The following is an 18,548-nucleotide window of genomic DNA, read 5'->3' as shown; positions in this document are numbered from 1 at the left end:
GAAGGCTTAAAGAGGGACTCTGAGCTGAATCTTAATTGCTGACTAGGACTTGAGTTAGCACATGAGGTGATGTAAGAGGGGATATGGCAAGTGCAGGGAACTGCACTTTGATCATTGTTAGAGATCCCTTGGTAAGACGGTTAGCAACTCATTGTTGGGGGAATTTAGAGGCTGAATAGTCTCAGGGAGTATCAAAGACTCTTGCTAAGATGGCCTGGATGACTTCTGCAGACCCCTGTAGCCTGGGGTCTGTGTTGGCATGTGCACGGTTATAGGATGCCTTTGAGCACCTCAACTCCTATGGTCTGTTCTGGCCAATGGGCAGCTGGGGCTGCTTGTCTGATGTTTATCTAGATGAAGGTGTGAACATACCTTTGTCATTGTTTCTTTTCTTGGCTATAATGTCAGGGATACTTAGTTTGTGCTTTCTCCTCAAGATTGATATCTGAAATAGCCAGCCACAGGTCACCATCTGTGTGTGTGTTAAAGTCATGGAGTGGTGTGCAATAGGCTGCTTGGGAACTCTCTCTCATCTCTTACAGTAAGCACGCTGTGTGGCAAGTGCAGCCCCACTGATGTGGATATCCTGCAGCCCTCCTTCAACTTCCTGTATTGGAGCCTTCATCAGACCGCATCCAGCAGTCAGAAAAGAGGTTCAGGGGCCAGGGCTGGGACAGTGAAGAGAAAGAGTGTTGGACAGTGTCTGTTGCCCTCTCTGCTTCAATTTTTCCATCTTAAAAAAATGAGTAGGGATGTGTGTGACTGGTAGTTATAAAGTCCTTTCTGGTTCTATAGCCTGTGGTTCTGCTATGAAACTGGGACTCTTAGAGCCTCAAGCTGATCCTTTTGTTTGTTTTTATGTGTGTGAAGCTCCCACTCAGTGCTAAGCACTATGGTGGCACTGAGCTGGAGCTCCTTTGTATCTCATGTGGCTTCTAACCTGCCCATCCCCTGTAGCTGCTGCAGTGCTCCTGAGCAGCACGGCCCTGATAGAGCTTCTGGAGAAGATGCTGGCACTCACTTCAGCAGAGGCTGACTCTCCCAGGACCGCACTCCTCTGTTCTGCATGGCTGCTCACTGCTTCCTTTTCTGCTCAGCAGCACAATGGAAGTTTGCAGGTTAGTCCTAACTCCTGCAGCTTTGGGGCATAGAGTGGCACTCAAAGGAGTGTTGAGAATCCTGAGTTCTGGTCCCAGCTGTAAGACCCTGGCAAGGTATTTAACCCTCTCTGAACTTCACTCTCCTTACCTACAAAATGGGGGGGAGGGGGAATCCCAGGGTTAGGCTGGGTGCAGTGGCTCATGCCTATAATCCCAGCATTTTGGGAGGCTGAGGTGGGAGGATTGCTTGAATCCAGGAGTTCAAGACCAGCCTAGTATGAGGTGCTCTATATGGCTAGAATGTGCGAAGTGAATGATGCATGCCAGCTTGGACAGGGAGGCAGAAGCCAACCTGTGACCTTGAAGTGCTGTGTGGCAAGCTGTGGAATGCCACACATGGTGAGCTGCCATTGCTACTGTTTGAGAAGATGATATAGGGAACAGAAGAGTAGTGCACAAATCCACAGATTCTTTCTTCTCAGAATCTGTCTCTCATAGGACCTTGTCATCCCTGTGCCCTGCACGGGCTGCTTCACATTCAGGTGTCTCCTCTTCAAGACTGGCTACACCTCATGGACAGAAGCCATCTCCTAGCCTCTGTGGTATTCTTGCACTGTGCCCAGTACTGTGCTCGTCTAGTTATAGGCACAGCTCGTTTGTGTAGAAGTGAAGTCAATTTAAAATTTTTGCCTCTAGGGTGACAACAAACTCTGGCAAATCTATGCTGTGGTAGATCCTGCAGGTTATTGCCTGTAGCTGATTTGGAATAGAAACCTTACCTGCTTTTCTGTGTGAGGCTATGAGCCCATATGTTCCTTTGTAGTCACCTGCCTAGGAGGAATCCTACACCTTATCCTTGGCTCTGACTTGGCCTTCAGCTCACGCCTAGCTAATTACTTTCTACTGACTACATCCATTGCCCTATCTCAGGCCTGATCATTTGTCCTCCCCACTGATGTGACCTATTTATGATTTCCTGGCTGCCAGGTTCTTCCCTCCTCTGTATGTCCTTTCACTGCAGCCATAGTCCATCCTCACTTCTCCTCTGCCCAAACTCCTGTGGCAGCCTTGTTGTCCTCCTCTTGTCCTGGCCCTCTGCAGCCTTAATTTCTGCCATTCTCGCTGGATCAAGTGGCTCAAGCCTGTAATCCCAGCACTTTGGAAGGCTGAGGTGAGAGGATTACCTGAGTCCAGGGATTCGAGACCAGCCCGGGCAACCTGGTGAGACCTCATCTCTACAATAACTCAAAAAATTAGCTAGGTGTGGTGGTGTGCACCTGTAGTTCCAGCAACTTGGAAGGTTGAGGTGGAAGGATCACTTGAGCCCAGCAGGTCGAGGCTACGGTGGCCGTGAGCATGCTACTGCACTCCAGCCTGGGTGACAGAATGAGACTCCAACTCAAAAAAAACCCCAAAACCTGCCATTCCCACCTTCCTTTCTTGTCTTCTGGCTGGATAGTTGCACTTCTCTCAGTTGGCTGTGTTCCTTCACATCTCCATACTTACTTTGTTTTTGTCTTAATTATTATGAATAGACTTTAGTTTTAGGGCAGTTTTATATTTATAGAAAAATTATGCATGCAGTAAGAGAGTTCCCATATAACCCTTGCACACAGTTTCCTCTGTTACTAACATCTTACATTAGTATGGTATTTCTGTTCCTTTTTACGAGTTAGTTCTTCTGTCTAAAATTTGTTGCATTCACTAGCCAACAGGGATTTTAAAGGAATTGCTTTGTGCCAGGCTGTGATATAGCTATGCAGAGTAGAAGTAGGTTCTGTTCTGAGACAGCTAATGCTCTAGTTGAGGAGAGCAGAGCTGACTTACAGCTTTGAGCCTGCTACACCAACTAGCCCTCAGTTTGGACGTTGCTTGACATTAAGGTACATGTTTACTGATGCTGATCCTCAACTCTTCCTCAAAATAGTTCTGGAGGGAGTGAAAGCAGGTGGCACTGTTTCCATTTTATAGATGAAAGTGAGGCATGCTGAGAGAGGTACAGTGACCTGCCCAATGCCACACAGTTGGTAGGTGGCAAAGCAAGGATTTTGATTCAGCTGTCTGACTTCAGATCTTCTGAGTTAGGTAGATAGTGGGCAGAGCTAGAGACTAAAGCATAGTTGAGGCTAGGGAAGGTACTCTGGTGGAGGAGGCTATTGAGGAGGGTGAAAATTTGGGAGAAGTGTTCTCCAGGTACATATGTGATTCTCCTCCTCAGGCTCCTGAAGCAAGGTCTAGTGAGGCTCAAAGGCCTCTTCTGTCCCCTCTTAATGCAAGGGGAATGTAGTAGAAGAGATATTGGGGCAGGTTATTTTCTGCAAACTCCCAGAATTGAGGGGTTAGTCCTTTACCCTCTGCCCTGCCAGGTTCACCAGACACTATCTGTGGAACTGGACCAAGTATTGAAGGTCATCAGCTTTCCAAAGAAACAGACGGCACTGCTCTCAGGTATGGACCCAGGAATCTCTAGCAGGAGAAGGAAAATTTTTCCTCTAGATTATGAGATAGGACCACCCAGACCAGCCTATGATTATTCCATAATTAGCTCATCTTCATTTTCTCCCTTCCTACAACAGAGCTGGGTGGGAGGTAAGGAAGTAGGCAGGAACTGGATATAAGAATTCCCGCCGGGCTCGGTGGCTCAGCCTGTAATCCCAGCACTTTGGGAGGCTGAAGTGAGTGAATTGCCTGAGCCTGCGGGTTCGAGACCCGCCTGGGCAACTTGGCGACACCTCATCTCTACAATAAATCAAAAAATTAGCCGGGCGTGGTAGTGCGCGCCTGTAGTTCCAACTACTTGGAAGGCTGAGGCGGAAGTATTGCCTGAGCCCAGCAGGTCGAGGCTGTGGTGGCCGGGAGCGGCCACTGCACTCCAGTCTGGGTGACAGAGTGAGACTCCAACTCAAAAAAACAAAAATAAAAACAAAGAATTCTCCTGCTTTCAGCTGCCATCTTATGCTTCCTGCGAACAGCCCTGCAACAAAACTTTTCCTCTGCCCTGGTGACCCTGGTGCCCTCAGGGGCCCAGGCACTGTCAGCCCCTGAGGACACTGTCCTAGCTCCACTGGGAACATCACAAGTGCTGTCCTTGGTCATTGGGCTGCAGAACCTCCTGGTGCAGGTAAGGCTCTTGCTGAGGTGGGCCCCTAGCAGTGGGACCTGCTTCTCCTAGGACAACAGCAGGAAAATGTGGCTACCATGGCTAGGGCTTGGGATGCTCTGATTGGCCTGACCTGGGTCAGTACCCTCTTCTGGAGGCTGGGGTATATGATCAGCTCTCTATAACCTACATGTACTGAACCCAAGAGAGGGGTGGTTTCCCAAAGGAAAACTGTTACCACAAGAAGGAATGGATCCTGAGCAAGTAAAACCAGATGTTCACCCACAGAGGAGTTGGTGTTTTACAGCTTGGAGGACTCTTAGAGGTCATTGTTTATCTAACCATAATCTTTAGAGCCTCAACTCAATGTCAGAGTCTGTGAAGGGTGTTGGGGGTCCCAGGAGAGTACCCCAGGAGCAGGCCCTGTGCTAGATCAGTGGTTGCGAAGTCTTGTCCTGTGGTACAGCCATGCACAAGGCTCCAAGCTCTTTAGAGATCAAATATCTATCATATCATAGCCCTTAGTTCTGTTTCAAGTTTTCATTTTCATATCCCTCTTCCCCACCAGGCTGTGAAATTCTAAAGGACAGGACTGAGTCTGGTTAATCTCCTTTCCCCTGTGGGTTTAAAGCTAGTTAATGCAGAAATCAGATGAGAACCAGAACATCAGCCTTATTTCTGGTATACAACATAGTAGAATATAGTTGGAATGTTTGAAATTTTTCAAACATACAACAAAGATGAAAGAATTTTACAATGAACAGTCTTATACCCACTATTTAGATTCTACAAATAACGTTTTACTATACTTGCTTTATCGTGTCTGTCCAAAATGATCTTTTTAACCACCCTCTTTCCACCATTCAGACCAAGGAAGTCACAGGTGGGAAAAAATGTGTTTGCATTATGAACACTTGGCCAACTGGCTAAGATCTTAGGAGTTTAAGTTCATGGGAACATGACCTTCAATGTCTTAATACTGTCCTGATGGCACAGTAGATGTTAAGCTAGTGTCTTGCCTGTTAGAAAAAACCCTCCGTGGATGGGGAGGCCAGTACAGGAAGTTTCTAATGTTTCTAAAAGTGCTGAAATTCCTGTTTTAACATTTAGAACACAGGGAGGGTGGAAATGATTCCCTCATACCCAACACCCAGCATAGAGCTTGGCACCAAATTGGCATCCAAAAATGTTTGTTGAATGAATGAATGGGGACACAGAAATGAAATGATGCGATTTCAACCATTTAGGCACTCATAGATTGTAGCAAACACAAATAATTACAACTTATGCCCAAATGATGTATTACTAGTTGAATATTCCTTATCTAAAAGTTCAAAATCCCAAATTCTCCAGTGAACTTTTCCTTTGAATGTCATGTTGGTGCTCACAAAGTTTCATATTTTGGAGTATTTCAGATTTCAGGTTTTTGGAGTCAGGATATTCAACCTGTATTTGAATTTGAATCAAGGAAGGCTCTACAGGAGAGGCAGCATTTGAATTAGGCCTTGAGTGATGAGAAAACCTTCTTTAGATCAATAACCTAAACATTAAGGTGGGGCACCAATGAGTTATTGTAACACGATCACCATTCATCTCCCACACCCAAGAGCCTAGGTGTCTCCTAGGCCTGTAACACTCACCTCGGCCTCTGGCAGTTTTTTGTTTTGTTATAATTGTGGTAAGCTATATATAACATAAAACGTACTATTTTAACCATTTTGAAGTATACAGTTCAGTAGCATTAAGTATATTCACATTGTTGTACAACTGTCACCACCATCTATCTCCAGAACTTTTTCATTTTCACAAACTGAAACTCTGTACCCTTTAAACAACAACTCCTATCCACCCTCCTGTGAATTTGACCACTCTACATATCTTATATAAGTGGAATCATACACTGCCTATCTGGCAGGTTTGTTTGTTTTGTTTTGTTTGTTTTTGTAGAGATGGGTACTCACTCTGTTGCCTAGGCTGGTCTCTAACTCCTGGGCTCAAGCAGACCTCCCATCTCAGCCTCCCAAAGTACTGGGATTATAGGCATGAGCCACCATGCCCGGCCTCCTCTCTGGCAGTTTTTGACTATCCTCAATAGTCCCTGAGGAAAACCCAACTGGAATAGCTCATGAATCCCCCATTTGAACTCAACCTTGAAGGGTATCTAGACAGAGGTAGAGGGAAGGGTATTCCATCAGGGAGGACAGTATGCACAAAATCATGTAGTCTGATAGTGCACATTGAGGTGTGGGAGTGTAGCAAGAAGAGGTAGAAAATGAGACTAAAAAGTTGGGCAGGACCAGCCTGGGCCATGCCTTATGTACCAGGCTAAGAAGCACTGTGGCAGTCGTGGAAGGGCTTCTATCAGATTGTGTGTTTGAAAGTTCTATGTGGCATCCACAGTGGGGAAGATGGGTGGGAGGAGAGAGCCTGGAGGCAAGGCAAGCAAGAGGCTGTGAGTGGGAATGACAGTGGGGCCCGGTTCACACCCATAAGGGTGGGTAAAATAAAATAGATAATACCAAGGAGGTGGTGAATGTCCACACAAAACCTTGTATTCAGATGTCAATAGCAGCACTATTCATAATAGCCAAAAAGCCAGCTCCAGTGCCCATCACTGTGATAAATGGACAAATTATATATTCATGCAATGGAATACTATTTGGCCATAAAAAAGAATGAAATACTGACAGTGTTATAACATGGATAAACCTTGAAAACATTATGGTAAGTGAAAGAAACCAGACACATAAAAACACATATTATATGATTCTGTTCATGTGAAATGTCTAGAAAAGGTAAATTCATAGGGACAAAGTAGATTAGTGGTTGTTTACAACTGAGAGGAGGGATGGGGAATGAAGAATAACTGCTAATCAAGTATGGGGATGTTTTTGGGGGTGATGAAAATATTTTGAAATTATATAGTTTAACTCTGTGAATATAGTAAAAAATACTGAATTATATCTTTAAAAGGATGAATATTGTAGTTTATGAATTATATCTCAATAAAGCTGTTACTTTATTTTATTTATATTTATTTTTTTGAGTCAGGGTCTGTCTTACTCTGTTGCCCGGGTTGGAGTGCAGTGGCAAGATCACGGTTCACTGCAGCCTCCAACTCCTGGGCTCAAGTGATCCTCCTGTATCAGCTGGGACTCAGGTATGTATCACTATGCCTGGCTAATTTTTAAAAATTTTTGTAAAGATAAGGTCTTGCTATATTGCCCAGGCAGTCTTGAGCTTCTGGACTCAAGCGATTCTCCTACCTAGGCCTCCCAAAGTGTTGAGATTACAGGCATGAGCCAACACACCTGGCCAATAAAACTGTTACTTTAAAAAAAAAAAAGGTATCAATGAGACCTAGGACTCTGGGTGCTGGTCCTCCCTGACATCTCTGGACCAAAGCAGCCTGGTGGCACCAGCACCACTGAGTACTGGTCATTGTGCAGAATGTTCAGCCATCTGGGATGACAGTGCAATGCAGCAGAAGGTTCACTGGCAGAGACCTGCATCATAGCCCCTGTCCAGCCTCTAACTCTGAAGGAGTTTAGCAGATCACTTCTTACTAATTCTTTTTCTCCATTTGGAAAATAAAAAAAGTCTTTAGACATTAAGTGATATGGGTCTATGAAAACAGCCTCTATTCCCTCAGGAATAGAGCACAGTGCAGAGGAGCATTAGTTGAAGTGAGGATGGAGAGGGTATCCAGCGTCTGCCATGCTGGGTCACATTCGGCAAGGAACCAGGTCAGAGGGAACAGAGGGCTCTGAAGAAAGGCTGTGGGCACTGGAGTGTTACTGATGGTAAGGGTGTGAAGAGGAACCAGGGGTCAACTTCTCATCTATTAGATTCTCAGAGGGGCCACAGGATTATAAATCTCTAAATGTCTCCAGAGTAGAAAAAAGTAGGTTCCTCTGGAGATGGAGACCTAGGTCAATAGGTGGGGCTGCAGGAAGGCAGGAGGAGGACCTTTCTTATGGCCAGGATTGTCCAGTGGTGACTGGGCTGCTTTGGGAGGAAGGGAGAAGACTGTCTTGAAACTGAGGGCTTACAAGCAGAAACCAGGTATTCTCCAGTTAGAACTGCTGCTGGAGGGTGGGAAGGGTATTGACCTGGGTAACTCTTAAGGTCTCTTCTAACACTGAGATTGTGTTTTGAGGAAGGGAATGCTCATGAGACAGGAGTCAAGGAGTACCTTGTAGGATGATAACCCCAAGTCACAAAGAGAAAGAGACCGGAATTAGAATTTAAAGTAGCAATGGCAGCAAACTCGCAGTTAGCACGTTTCAGTTTTCCAACCACTCTCATATCTATGAACTCATGATTCTTATGCAAGGCGCCCTATGAGAGAGAAAACTGCAGTTCAGAGAGATAATGTGACTGCCACAGGGTCACAGCATTTGGAAGATGACCTGGGACTTAGACGTAAAGGACTTGCTGTGAAGAAGAAGAGGAAAAGCAGAGCAAATGAATTTCTCAAACCACTTCCCAGAGGTTTATCTGGGGCAGAGCTGGGCAGTGGTCCATTCTGTCAGGGGCACAAACAGCCCTGGGAAATTAATGAAAATAAACAACTGAACTGACAGAACTCCAGAAGTCATGTTTGGTTAGAAGGAAAACTGGATAAACTATTTGGGGCTGAAAGTGAGACCCTGGATTGGGATTCAAGAGCCAATGAAGGCTGGGCTCGGTGGCTCAGCCTGTAATCCCAGCACTTTGGGAGGCCAAGGCGAGTGGATTGCCTGAGCCCACGGGTTCGAGACCTACCCGGGCAACTTGGCGAGACCTCATCTCTACAATAAATCAAAAACTAGCCGGGCGTGGTAGCGCGCACCTGTAGTTCCAGCTACTTGGAAGGCTGAGGCGGAAGGATCGCCGGAGCCCAGCAGGTCGAGGCTGCAGTAGCCGGGAGGGGCCACTGCATTCTAGCCTGGGTGACAGAGTGAGACTCCAACTAAAAAAAAAAAAAAAAAAAAGGGCCAATGAAGAGTGGTCCTCTCCCATGTCCCGTTCCTCCCAGTTTGAAGCCTCAGCTTTGAAGGGGTATGGTGGATTAGCTTGCTCAGAGTAGCCATGTGTCTTCATTTGGCGCTGTACCTAGAGATTCAGAATGAAACTCTTTGGGCTGGCTGGTTTTGTTTTCCATAATTTGCTCACCAGGGTCAGGTGGTCTTGGTGCTCTTTCAAGCTTACTTCTCTGATTCATGTCCAGCTGCTACATCCCTGGGGATTCTTGGGGGAAGGGAAAGGGTGGGCCTGAGTAGGGTAAAGACAGATGATATCCTTTGTGCTCAGACTTGACTTTCTGATTGAAATGAGAGTGGAATGTGCTATCAGATTGAAAATCAGGCAGCTAATTATTTTTACAGACTTGAGGCTTTGATCTCAAGGATCATTTTTATAAGAGCAGGTGTTGATGTCAGGTTAAGTTTCTAGGAGAGTAGGTAAGTTATATGGAGTAATATGGACACAGGATCAGAGAGTGGTAGTAAAGCCACAGCTCCTCACAGGGTGGGGGAGCTGTGGTATGCTGGCCTAGGCTGTACTGCCTTCCAAAGAATAGCATGAGAAAAGCATAAAATTTTTGTTAGTTTGTTTTTACATTTTAAAGAATCAGTTTTACTGAGATATAACTTACATTCAATAAAATTCACCAATTTTATTTAATTTACTTAATTTTTTTAGTGCTCTGGAAAACACCTGAAAATTCACCAGTTTTAACTGTTGTATGGTTCTGACAAATACAGAGTTTTGTAAACACCACCACAAACAATCATGATATAGAACATTTCCATCACTCCAGAAAATTCCCTTGTGTTCTTTGCTGTCAGTCCCCTCTCCCCATCCCTGACCCTTGCCCTTGGCAAACACTGATCTGCTAGAATTTCATTTTTCATATAAATTAAATTACACAATATTTGGTCTTGTGTGACTAGCTTCTTTCACTTAGCTTAATATTTTTGAAAATCTTTCATATTGTGGTGTGTCTCATAATTCTTTTTTTTGAGTCGGAGTCTCACTCTGTTGCCCAGGCTAGAGTGCAGTGGCACACTCACAGCCACTGCAGCCTCAACCTGCTGGGATCAGGTGATCCTTCCATCTCAGCCTTCCAAGTAGCTGGAACTACAGGTGTGCGCTACCATGCCCAGCTTATTTTTTTATTTATTGTAGAGATGAGGTCTCACCAAGTTGCCCAGGCTGGTCTCAAACCCTTGAGCTCAGGTAATCCTCTCACCTCAGTCTCCCAAAGTGCTGGGATTACAGATTTGAGCTACTGCCCCTGACCCATAATTCATTTATTTTTATTGCTAAATGGTATTCCATAAAATGGCTGTGGCATAATTTGTTTATCCATTCACCTGTTGATGGACATTTGGAATTTCCAGGTTTTTGGCTATTCTGAGTAAAGTTGCTCCTTTTTTTTTTTGAAAGCAGGATTTATTGAGAGGTCAGAAAAGCTCCTACAGTGGGAGGGGACCCAAGAGAGTTGCCTAAAGTTGCTTTTAATAATTACTGAAGCCGGGCTCGGTGGCTCAGCCTGTAATCCCGCACCTTTGGGAGGCTGAGGTGAGTGGATTGCCTGAGCCCGTGGGTTCGAGACCCACCTGGGCAACTTGGCGAGACCTCATCTCTACAATAAATAAAAAAATCAGCTGGGCGTGGTAGCGCATGCCTGTAGTTCTGGCTACTTGGAAGGCTGAGGCGGAAGGATCGCCAGAGCCCAGCAGGTTGAGGCTGTGGTGGCCGGGAGCGGCCACTGCACTTCAGTCTGGGCGACAGAGTGAGACTCCAACTCAAAAAAAAAAAAAAAATAATGACTGAAGTACAAGTCTTTGTGTGGATATATGTTTTCATTTATCTTGGATAAATACCTAGGAGTGGGATTGCTAGGTCAGCTGATATATTAATTTTCCATTGCTGCATAGCAAGTTACATAAAACAATACCCATTTATTATGTCACATTTTAGTGACATAAAGCAATACCTATTTATTATCTCACAGTTCTACAGGTCAGAAGCTTGGGTCAGCACCACCAGGTTCTCCACTTAGGGTCCTACAACGCTGAAATCAAGGTGTCAGACAGGCTGGGTGCTTATCTGGGGGAAGTAGACTCTTCCCTAGAGGCCTCTTTGAGCTATTTAAGGTTGTTGCAGTTTTTTTCTCACATAGCCTATCCATCTTCAAACCAGCAATGGCACATCGAGTTCTTCTAACTTTTTCATTTCATTTTATTATTTCTTGAGCTGGAGTCTCACCTGTTGCCCAGGCTGGAGTGCGGTGGCATGCTCACGGCCACTTCAGCGTCGACCTGCTGGGCTCAATCGATCTTTTCACTGCAGCCTTCCAAGTATTTGGAACTACAGGCGTGTACCACCATACCCACTAGTGTTTTGATTTATTGTAGAGATGAAGTCTCACCAAGTTGCCCAGGCTGGTCTTGAACCCGTGGACTTAGGCATTCCTCTCAACTTGGCCTCCCAAAGTGCTGGGATTATAGGCATGAGCCACTGCGCCAGGCCTATTTTATTTTTTTAGTTACAGTCTCACTCTGTTACCTGAGCTGGAGTACAGTGGTACCATCACAGCTACCACAGCCTTGACCTGCTAGGCTCAGGCAATCCTTCTGCCTCAACCTTCCAAGTAGCTGGGACTACAGGTACGCACCACCATGCCCACTAATTTTTTGCTTTATTGTAGAGATGAGGTTTTGTCATGTTTCCCAGGGTGGTCTTGAACTCCTGGACTCGGGCAATCCTCCTGCCTCAGCCTCCCAAAGTGCTGGGATTACAAGTGTGAGCCACTGTGCCCAGCCCTTCTCACACTTGGGTCTCTCTGGTTATTCTGCTATCAGCCAAAGAAAACTCTGCTTCTATTTTATTTTTTTTCTTGAGTCGGAGTCTCACACTGTCGTCTAGGTTGGAGTGCAGTGGCATACTCATGACTACCTCAGCCTTGACCTGCTGGGCTCAGCCAATTCTTCTGCCTCAGCCTTCCAAGTGGCTAAAACTATAGACGCATACTACCGCCTGGCTAATGTGAATACTCTACTTTTAAAGGGCCTGTGTGATTAGACTGTGCCCATCCAAACAATTTCTCTTTTTCCATATAACATAATCACAGGAGTAACATCTGAATGCAAAGATCATGGGTAATCTTAAAATTCTGCCTACCACATATGGTAAGTGTATGTTTAGCTTCATAAGAAATCATCAAATTGTTTCCCAAAGCGGCTACACCATTCTACCTTCCCATCAGCAACATATGAGAGTTCCAGTTGTTTCACATTCTCACCACTTGTTTCACATTCTCACCACTTGGTATTTTCACTCTTAAATTTTAGATATTGGTAGATGTGTAGGGATATCTCATAGTAGTTTTAATTTGAATTTCCCTAATGATTAGTGAGAATGAAATCTTTTCATATGCTCATTAGAGTATAAAATTTTATTTGATGAAAGGTTCTGCTGCCTGTAAAAAAAAAGTTGAAACCCACTGGCTTAGATAAACTATGGGGCTCTTCCAATGTCTGAAATCTATGAATTTCTTAGTGAGGCCTAAGGTCCATCTTATTTTCTGAAATAGAACACCCTCTTGAATGTCAGTAAGGCACCTAGTATAAGCACTGTGCTCTGTATGTGGGTGGGAGATGATGCCAACAAACATTTCTTGATTATTGATAGGGTCACAATTTCAAATCTGAAATGCTGAAATCCAAATAACTCTGAAGGTCGAAAATTTTTTGGGGGGGTTGGCAACAAAACCCATTGGTAGCAAAACTTGACTTGAGCTTCTGTTTTGTTTTTTTGTTTTTGTTTTTTTTTATTCTGCAGAAGGACCCTTTGTTGTCCCAGGCCTGTGTTGGCTGCCTGGAGGCCTTGCTTGACTACCTGCATGCCCGGAGACCAGACATTGGTAGAAACCCTTCCCGTTCTTTGATGTTCTCATAGGGAAGAGTGGGGGAAGCCAGCCCCTGTCATTCTCCTTCCCCAGTCTTCCTACTCCTGTTGTGTGATCGATGTTTAATTCTCCTTGTGTTTAATTCTTTTAGCAATACTGCAAGGGCATGGTCATGCCCATTTATACAGATGAGGTCCCTGGATTTAGAGAGGTTAAATGATGTGCCCAACTAAGGTCATAATGTTCATAAGCAGCAGAACCCTTTCCTACTGTCTGCTTCCCACAATCATGGGGTTTATAGTTTTACTGAGCCAGTCATCATGAGTAGATAAAATCCCAGGGAAGAAAGAAACCTCCTGAGATCCAATGCTCTGCCTCCAGCTGAGCAGCCTCATTGTGAGCCATAGGAGAAAGTCTTCTTTAGCAATGTTCCAAGGCCTTTGGAAACATACCATTAACAACCCATGGTGACTGGTGTCTCCCGTAGCACTCCATGTGGCCTCCCAGCCCTGGAATCGGTTTTTGCTGTTTACCCTCTTGGATGCCAGAGAGAATTCCTTCCTTAGACCTGAGATCTTAAGGCTCATGACCCTGGTAAGTGCAGAAGGCATAGTCTTGTTGTCTGAAGAATGTCATGAACTGGGTTACTTTAGGTAACCATAATCCTCAAAGAAGGTAGAGGGACTGGGTGGGCCTTCACCCTACAAGAGGCCTTTAGAGAATTTCTCTAATGCCACATTTCCTCACCCCAGGAGACTCTGACACCCTTTCTCTTATTACTCTCATGAAATGTTGACCAGGGTCTACCTGCCCCATGCCAGGTCTCATGGGTACCAAGGATGTTGATGAGCCATATGCTCTGCTTTTAGGGCCCCTCAGTCTAGAGAAGGGGATGATAGACAAGTAAACTAATAGTTAAAATATGATGTTATAAGTGGTGGAGTAGAGGAGATGATAACTGCCTGGTAAACAATTAGTGCCCATTGAATAAATAACAAAGCAGCAAACCTATGAATGATAGTGAAGTAGATCAACAAATCAGTGGTTGGTGTGGGAACACAGAGAAAAGTAATTGCTTCTCAGCAGTGAAGATAACATTTTAACTGGGGCTTGAAGAATTAATATAGAGGAGGAAAGGTATTCCAGGTAGTGAAGTGAGAACAGCAGGCACAAGAGCACATGGTGGTATGTTAGAGAAACCACTCATCATTCATTTTGGTCATGAGTGTGCATTGAAAGGCTAGGGAGAGAGAGGAAAAAAAAAAGAACAGCAGGGGAGAAGGCCAAAGTGGTCAGTAGGGCCAACTCTCTCAGGATGTCACAGTTTGCCTTATGTGCCTCATTCCTCCCATGATACAACCCTACCCCAGCCCACCAACTCTGAGTTCCTTGAAGGTAGGGTTGTGTGGCCTTCAGAACATTATCTCTAGAGCAGTGCTGAGTGCAGTAGGGGTACAGGAGATGTCTATGATTGAAGGAGCTGCCAAATCACTGGGTGTTTGGGGCTTCTCTTCCTGGGCCAGTTTGTGCGGTACCGGAGCATCAGCATCCTCTCTCATGAAGAGGTGGGTCATGTTCTGCAAGGTGCAGCTTTGGCTGACCTATCTATCCTGTCAAACACCACACTCCAGGCTCTGCGTGGCTTCTTCCTTCAGGTAGGTGGGAAGGGGATGCCATGTAGCCTCTGTGAGGCTAGACCTTCAAGACTATCCTCTCTATTGGGGGTAGGAGGTCTGATGCACAGCAGCCAATGGGGGGTTGGAAGTGCAGGGGGACAGGGGTAGTTATAGAGGGTGTATGTGGAGTGGGGACTAAGAAGGCCACCTTCCCTGCCCTCTTCCCTCAGGTCCAGAGCATGGGCCTCTTGGATGACCACAGCATGATCCGGAATCTGCAGGCCTCCTTGGAGGGCCTTCCCCCTAGTGCCTTCTCAGGCCAGCCGCTGCTACAGGACATGTTGTATCCTTTCTTACATCTGGGAGCCTTAGCCTAGGCAAGGTCACCCAGACTGTGGGAGTCTGTGGCATCATGCTTCAAGACAGAGAAGTATACTATAGTCCTGTCCTCTAAAGTAAGGAGGGGTCAGTGAGGATAATTAAGTGTTGGCAACAATGACTTGTTCTATTTATTAAGTTTCTACAGAGGTCCAGGCACATCACACACATTGTATTTAGTCCTCACAGAAGCTAGGAGTGTTAAGGTAGTTGTAGTACAGTTGAGCGTCCCTAAGCCAAAAATTCAAAATCCAAAGTGCTCCAAAATTTGAAACCTTTTGAGTGCTGACATGATGCTACAAGTGGAAAATTCCACACCTGGTTTCATGTGATTGAGTAGCAGTCAAAATGCAGCCCAAACTTTGTTTCATGCACAAAATTATTTAAGATATTGCATAGAATTACTTTCAGGCTATGTTTATAAGGTACATGTAAACAAATGAATTTTGTGGGGTTTTGTTCTTGTTTTTGTTTTTTTGAGTCAGAGTCTCATTCTGTGGAGGCAGGAGTACAGTGGCACCATCACAGCTATCATAGCCTTGACCTGCTGAGCCTAGGTGATTCTTCCACTTCAGCCTTCCAAGTAGCTGGCACTATAGGCGTGAGCCACCATGCCTGGCTAATTTTTTGATTTATTGCAGAGACAAGGTTTCTCCAAGTTGCCCAAGCTGGTCTTGAAACTCTGGGTTCAGGCAATCCTTTCTTCTCTGCCTCCCAAAGTGCTGGGATTACAGGTGTGAGCCACTGTGCCTGGCTGAATTTTGTGTTTAGACTTGGGTATCATTCCCAGCATAACTCATTTTATATATGTATGCAAATATTGAAAAATCTGAAATCTGAAACACTTCTGGTCCTAAGCACTTTGGATAAGAGATACTCAAATTATACCTACCTCCTAGGATTATTTCAAGGACTTAATGTATATGTGTAAAATGCTGGGAACAACACCTGGCTTTATGAGAGTGCTATATTAGTGTTTGTTATTGTTCCTACTCTCTTTCCAAGATAAGAAAACTTAGACTAGAGACATTAAATGACATGCCCAGGATCATACAGCTAGTGATAGAATCAGGATTTGATCCTAGATTTGCCTGTCTCCAAAGGTACATCACTAGACTCAGGAAGAAGCTAGTCTACCTCAAGAGCTTTGGAGAAAGTTGCCCAAGCTCAGTTGGCACAAGTGCTACTCAGCCCAACACAGAATGTGTCTGTGTATATGTGTTTGTGACTGGTATGTCCCTAAGAAAGCTTGGGGCTGTGGCAGTGGTCAGAGGCCCTCAGGGGGGTTGTTGTAGTGCTCCAGAGACACTGCAGTCCAGAGGTGTGTGTTACTGTAGGGTGCTTCCTCTCTACTCCCATAAGCTGCCTCTCTGGCTTTCCTCTTTGCCCTTTCCACCTAGTCCAGGTGTTCAGGTCCCAATTTTAGAATTCATCCCACTTTTCTTAGGAGCACCTCTATTCTTGTCTGACGATTCTTGCCTTTTTGGGGGCTCTGGAAGCGTGATGCCCCCATGGTTGGCTCTACCTCTCTGCTGTTCTTCTTTAATGTTTTGCTGCTAGCTGCCTGGAAGGGGTGGCTGTATCTCTGTCCCATATCAGAGACTGACGGTCAGGACTTGAAGGCCCAGAAATGGAGAAAGAAATGAGACCTGGAGACAAAGTTAGAGCATATTATTGGGGAAATGGATTACAACTGAAGCCATTCATCTGGAGCCATTTACTCCATTGTTGAAATGGAATCAGGAAATAAAATGATACACTCACATACCTGCGTGTGTTTTCCCAAAACGTTTCACTCTGAATTCATCTAATCTCCCTGAAGCTGGTTTCTTTGCTAGTTGGATAACGGGATGTTTTAGCAAGAGACTGATGGCCGCCTCAGGGAGAGAGGGAGCAGGATTTAATCTGGTGAGGACACTCAAGGAGCGCCAGCTGGATGCCTCAGTTGTACTCAGAGAATACTAATCAGGCCAACCTCAAGGCTGGAAGGGGAAAGGCCACGTGGTTGGGGCTGCTGTGATCCGAATGCTCTGAGAGGCGCTTTACCTACAGCCTCACCTCACGTGGAGGTGGGGAGAGGTTTATTTCCCAGGCAAGGAAGGTCAAATTCTTCCAGTCTTTCTAGCTGAGCAAAACTGTCCCAGCCTCAGCCCTTCCCCGGCTACAGCCGGTCCCTTCTGTTCCTTTTCCTCTCAGAGCATGGATTTATGTGTCCACGTGAGCAGATCCTATTTAATGTTTGTTTCCACTCGGCACCTGGCACGCGGTCTGCTGCGCTCCACAGCTGTGCCTGCTTCGGTTCCGAGCTCAGCCCAGCCTGGGAGTTTCGCCCGCGAGGGTCTCGTGCCGGTGACTGGCCACGCCACTATGCCTTCTCGGGACTGTCCTGACCCTGCGCAAAACTGGGTTTGAACTCAGGCCCAATGAACGGACCGGAAGCCCCCGACGAACTTGGTCTCGAAGTTAGTCGGCCGGGGCGGGGGGGCGAGCAGGGGATGCCTGAACTCCGCACTCCGGGCTCTGCTAGGTCCTTAAAGAAAAGGGAAAAAAGTGCTAGTCACGACTTCATCTTGCGACTCGAAGTTAAAAAAAAATACGGTCATAGATGACGAAATAGTTTCGGGGAGGGTGCGTTGGCAGGTCGCCCGACCTGTAGGAGTTAGGGCCTCAGTTTGCTGACGCGCCCTTTAAGTTGGGCCAGACCCCACCTGCAGACTAAACTTCCTCCAACCCAATATAAACCGAGGGTAGGGTTCCCCAGCACCTGCCCGCACCGCGTCGCAAGGGGGCGGGTCGAAGCTGTGGCTGACGGCTCGCGGGACTCGCGACAGAGCGCGGAGGGCGGGGCCGGAAATGAGGTCACGGAGCGCGGCGGTCGCGGCCCGTGCTCATTAGCCGGGAACAGCACGGTGGGCGGGACCGCACTCGGCGGTCCCTACGCTGCTGTTCTGGTGTCCCAAGTTGTGTCTTTGCAGTTAGCCTGGTGCTCCCTCGAGTGGAGGCTCACGCCGAGGGTTTGCCCGCCCTTCCGCCAGGCCAGGTAAGTGGTGCTGGGGGCGCTAGGCTGCAGGCTTCTGGGGAGAGGAATGTGGGGACCTAGGGTCCTGAACCGGCTGCAGGGGGTCCGGAGGAGGTTTCACGGAGCTGGACGCCTGTGTTCCATGGAAGACTCGCTCCCTCCTCCAGGCCTTCGACCCCGGGTAATCGGCTCAGGTCACCTCTGCAGAATGAGTTCAGAGTCCCATGCTGAGCCGAAAAGAGCTTTGGGGGGTCGCCCAGGACGGGAGCGATATTGAGAGACCGAAAAAGTGAGTAACAGAAAAAGCACCCCACTCCCACAGTCTGCTTTTTTGGACTTTTCTTTCTCATTTCTCCCATGCTTCAGTCATTGCCGGCTGTCTGATATTTTGGTCCCGAGTTTTGCCCTAGCCTAGTTTTGTTCCCTTGAGTCTGGC

At 46.3% G+C, this 18,548-nt stretch overlaps 2 protein-coding genes across 3 annotated transcripts in view; both read left to right on the top strand.

The window, feature by feature from the left end:
• MEI1 (meiotic double-stranded break formation protein 1) overlaps positions 1–16,858 on the top strand; it is a 100,637-nt gene extending 83,779 nt beyond the window's left edge. Inside the window, exons 23-31 of the mRNA XM_021714423.1 lie at positions 543–653; positions 958–1,118; positions 3,467–3,548; positions 4,046–4,221; positions 13,033–13,114; positions 13,587–13,693; positions 14,623–14,754; positions 14,946–15,058; positions 16,654–16,858. Coding sequence (XP_021570098.1) covers positions 543–653; positions 958–1,118; positions 3,467–3,548; positions 4,046–4,221; positions 13,033–13,114; positions 13,587–13,693; positions 14,623–14,754; positions 14,946–15,058; positions 16,654–16,699 — 1,010 coding nt within the window. The 3' untranslated portion in view covers positions 16,700–16,858. The remainder of the gene's footprint in view (positions 1–542; positions 654–957; positions 1,119–3,466; positions 3,549–4,045; positions 4,222–13,032; positions 13,115–13,586; positions 13,694–14,622; positions 14,755–14,945; positions 15,059–16,653) is intronic.
• Positions 16,859–18,093: 1,235 nt separating this feature from the next.
• CCDC134 (coiled-coil domain containing 134) overlaps positions 18,094–18,548 on the top strand; it is a 25,778-nt gene continuing 25,323 nt past the window's right edge. For both annotated transcript variants that reach the window (XM_021714432.1, XM_008062014.1), the window contains exon 1: positions 18,094–18,133. The gene's annotated coding sequence lies outside the window, so the exon portion shown is untranslated. The remainder of the gene's footprint in view (positions 18,134–18,548) is intronic.

Source organism: Carlito syrichta, unplaced genomic scaffold (assembly GCF_000164805.1).
Source record: "Carlito syrichta isolate Samal-C Ts95f unplaced genomic scaffold, Tarsius_syrichta-2.0.1 Scaffold305648, whole genome shotgun sequence".
NCBI classification, from domain to species: domain Eukaryota; kingdom Metazoa; phylum Chordata; class Mammalia; order Primates; family Tarsiidae; genus Carlito; species Carlito syrichta.
This window is presented reverse-complemented; position numbering and strand designations above follow the sequence as displayed.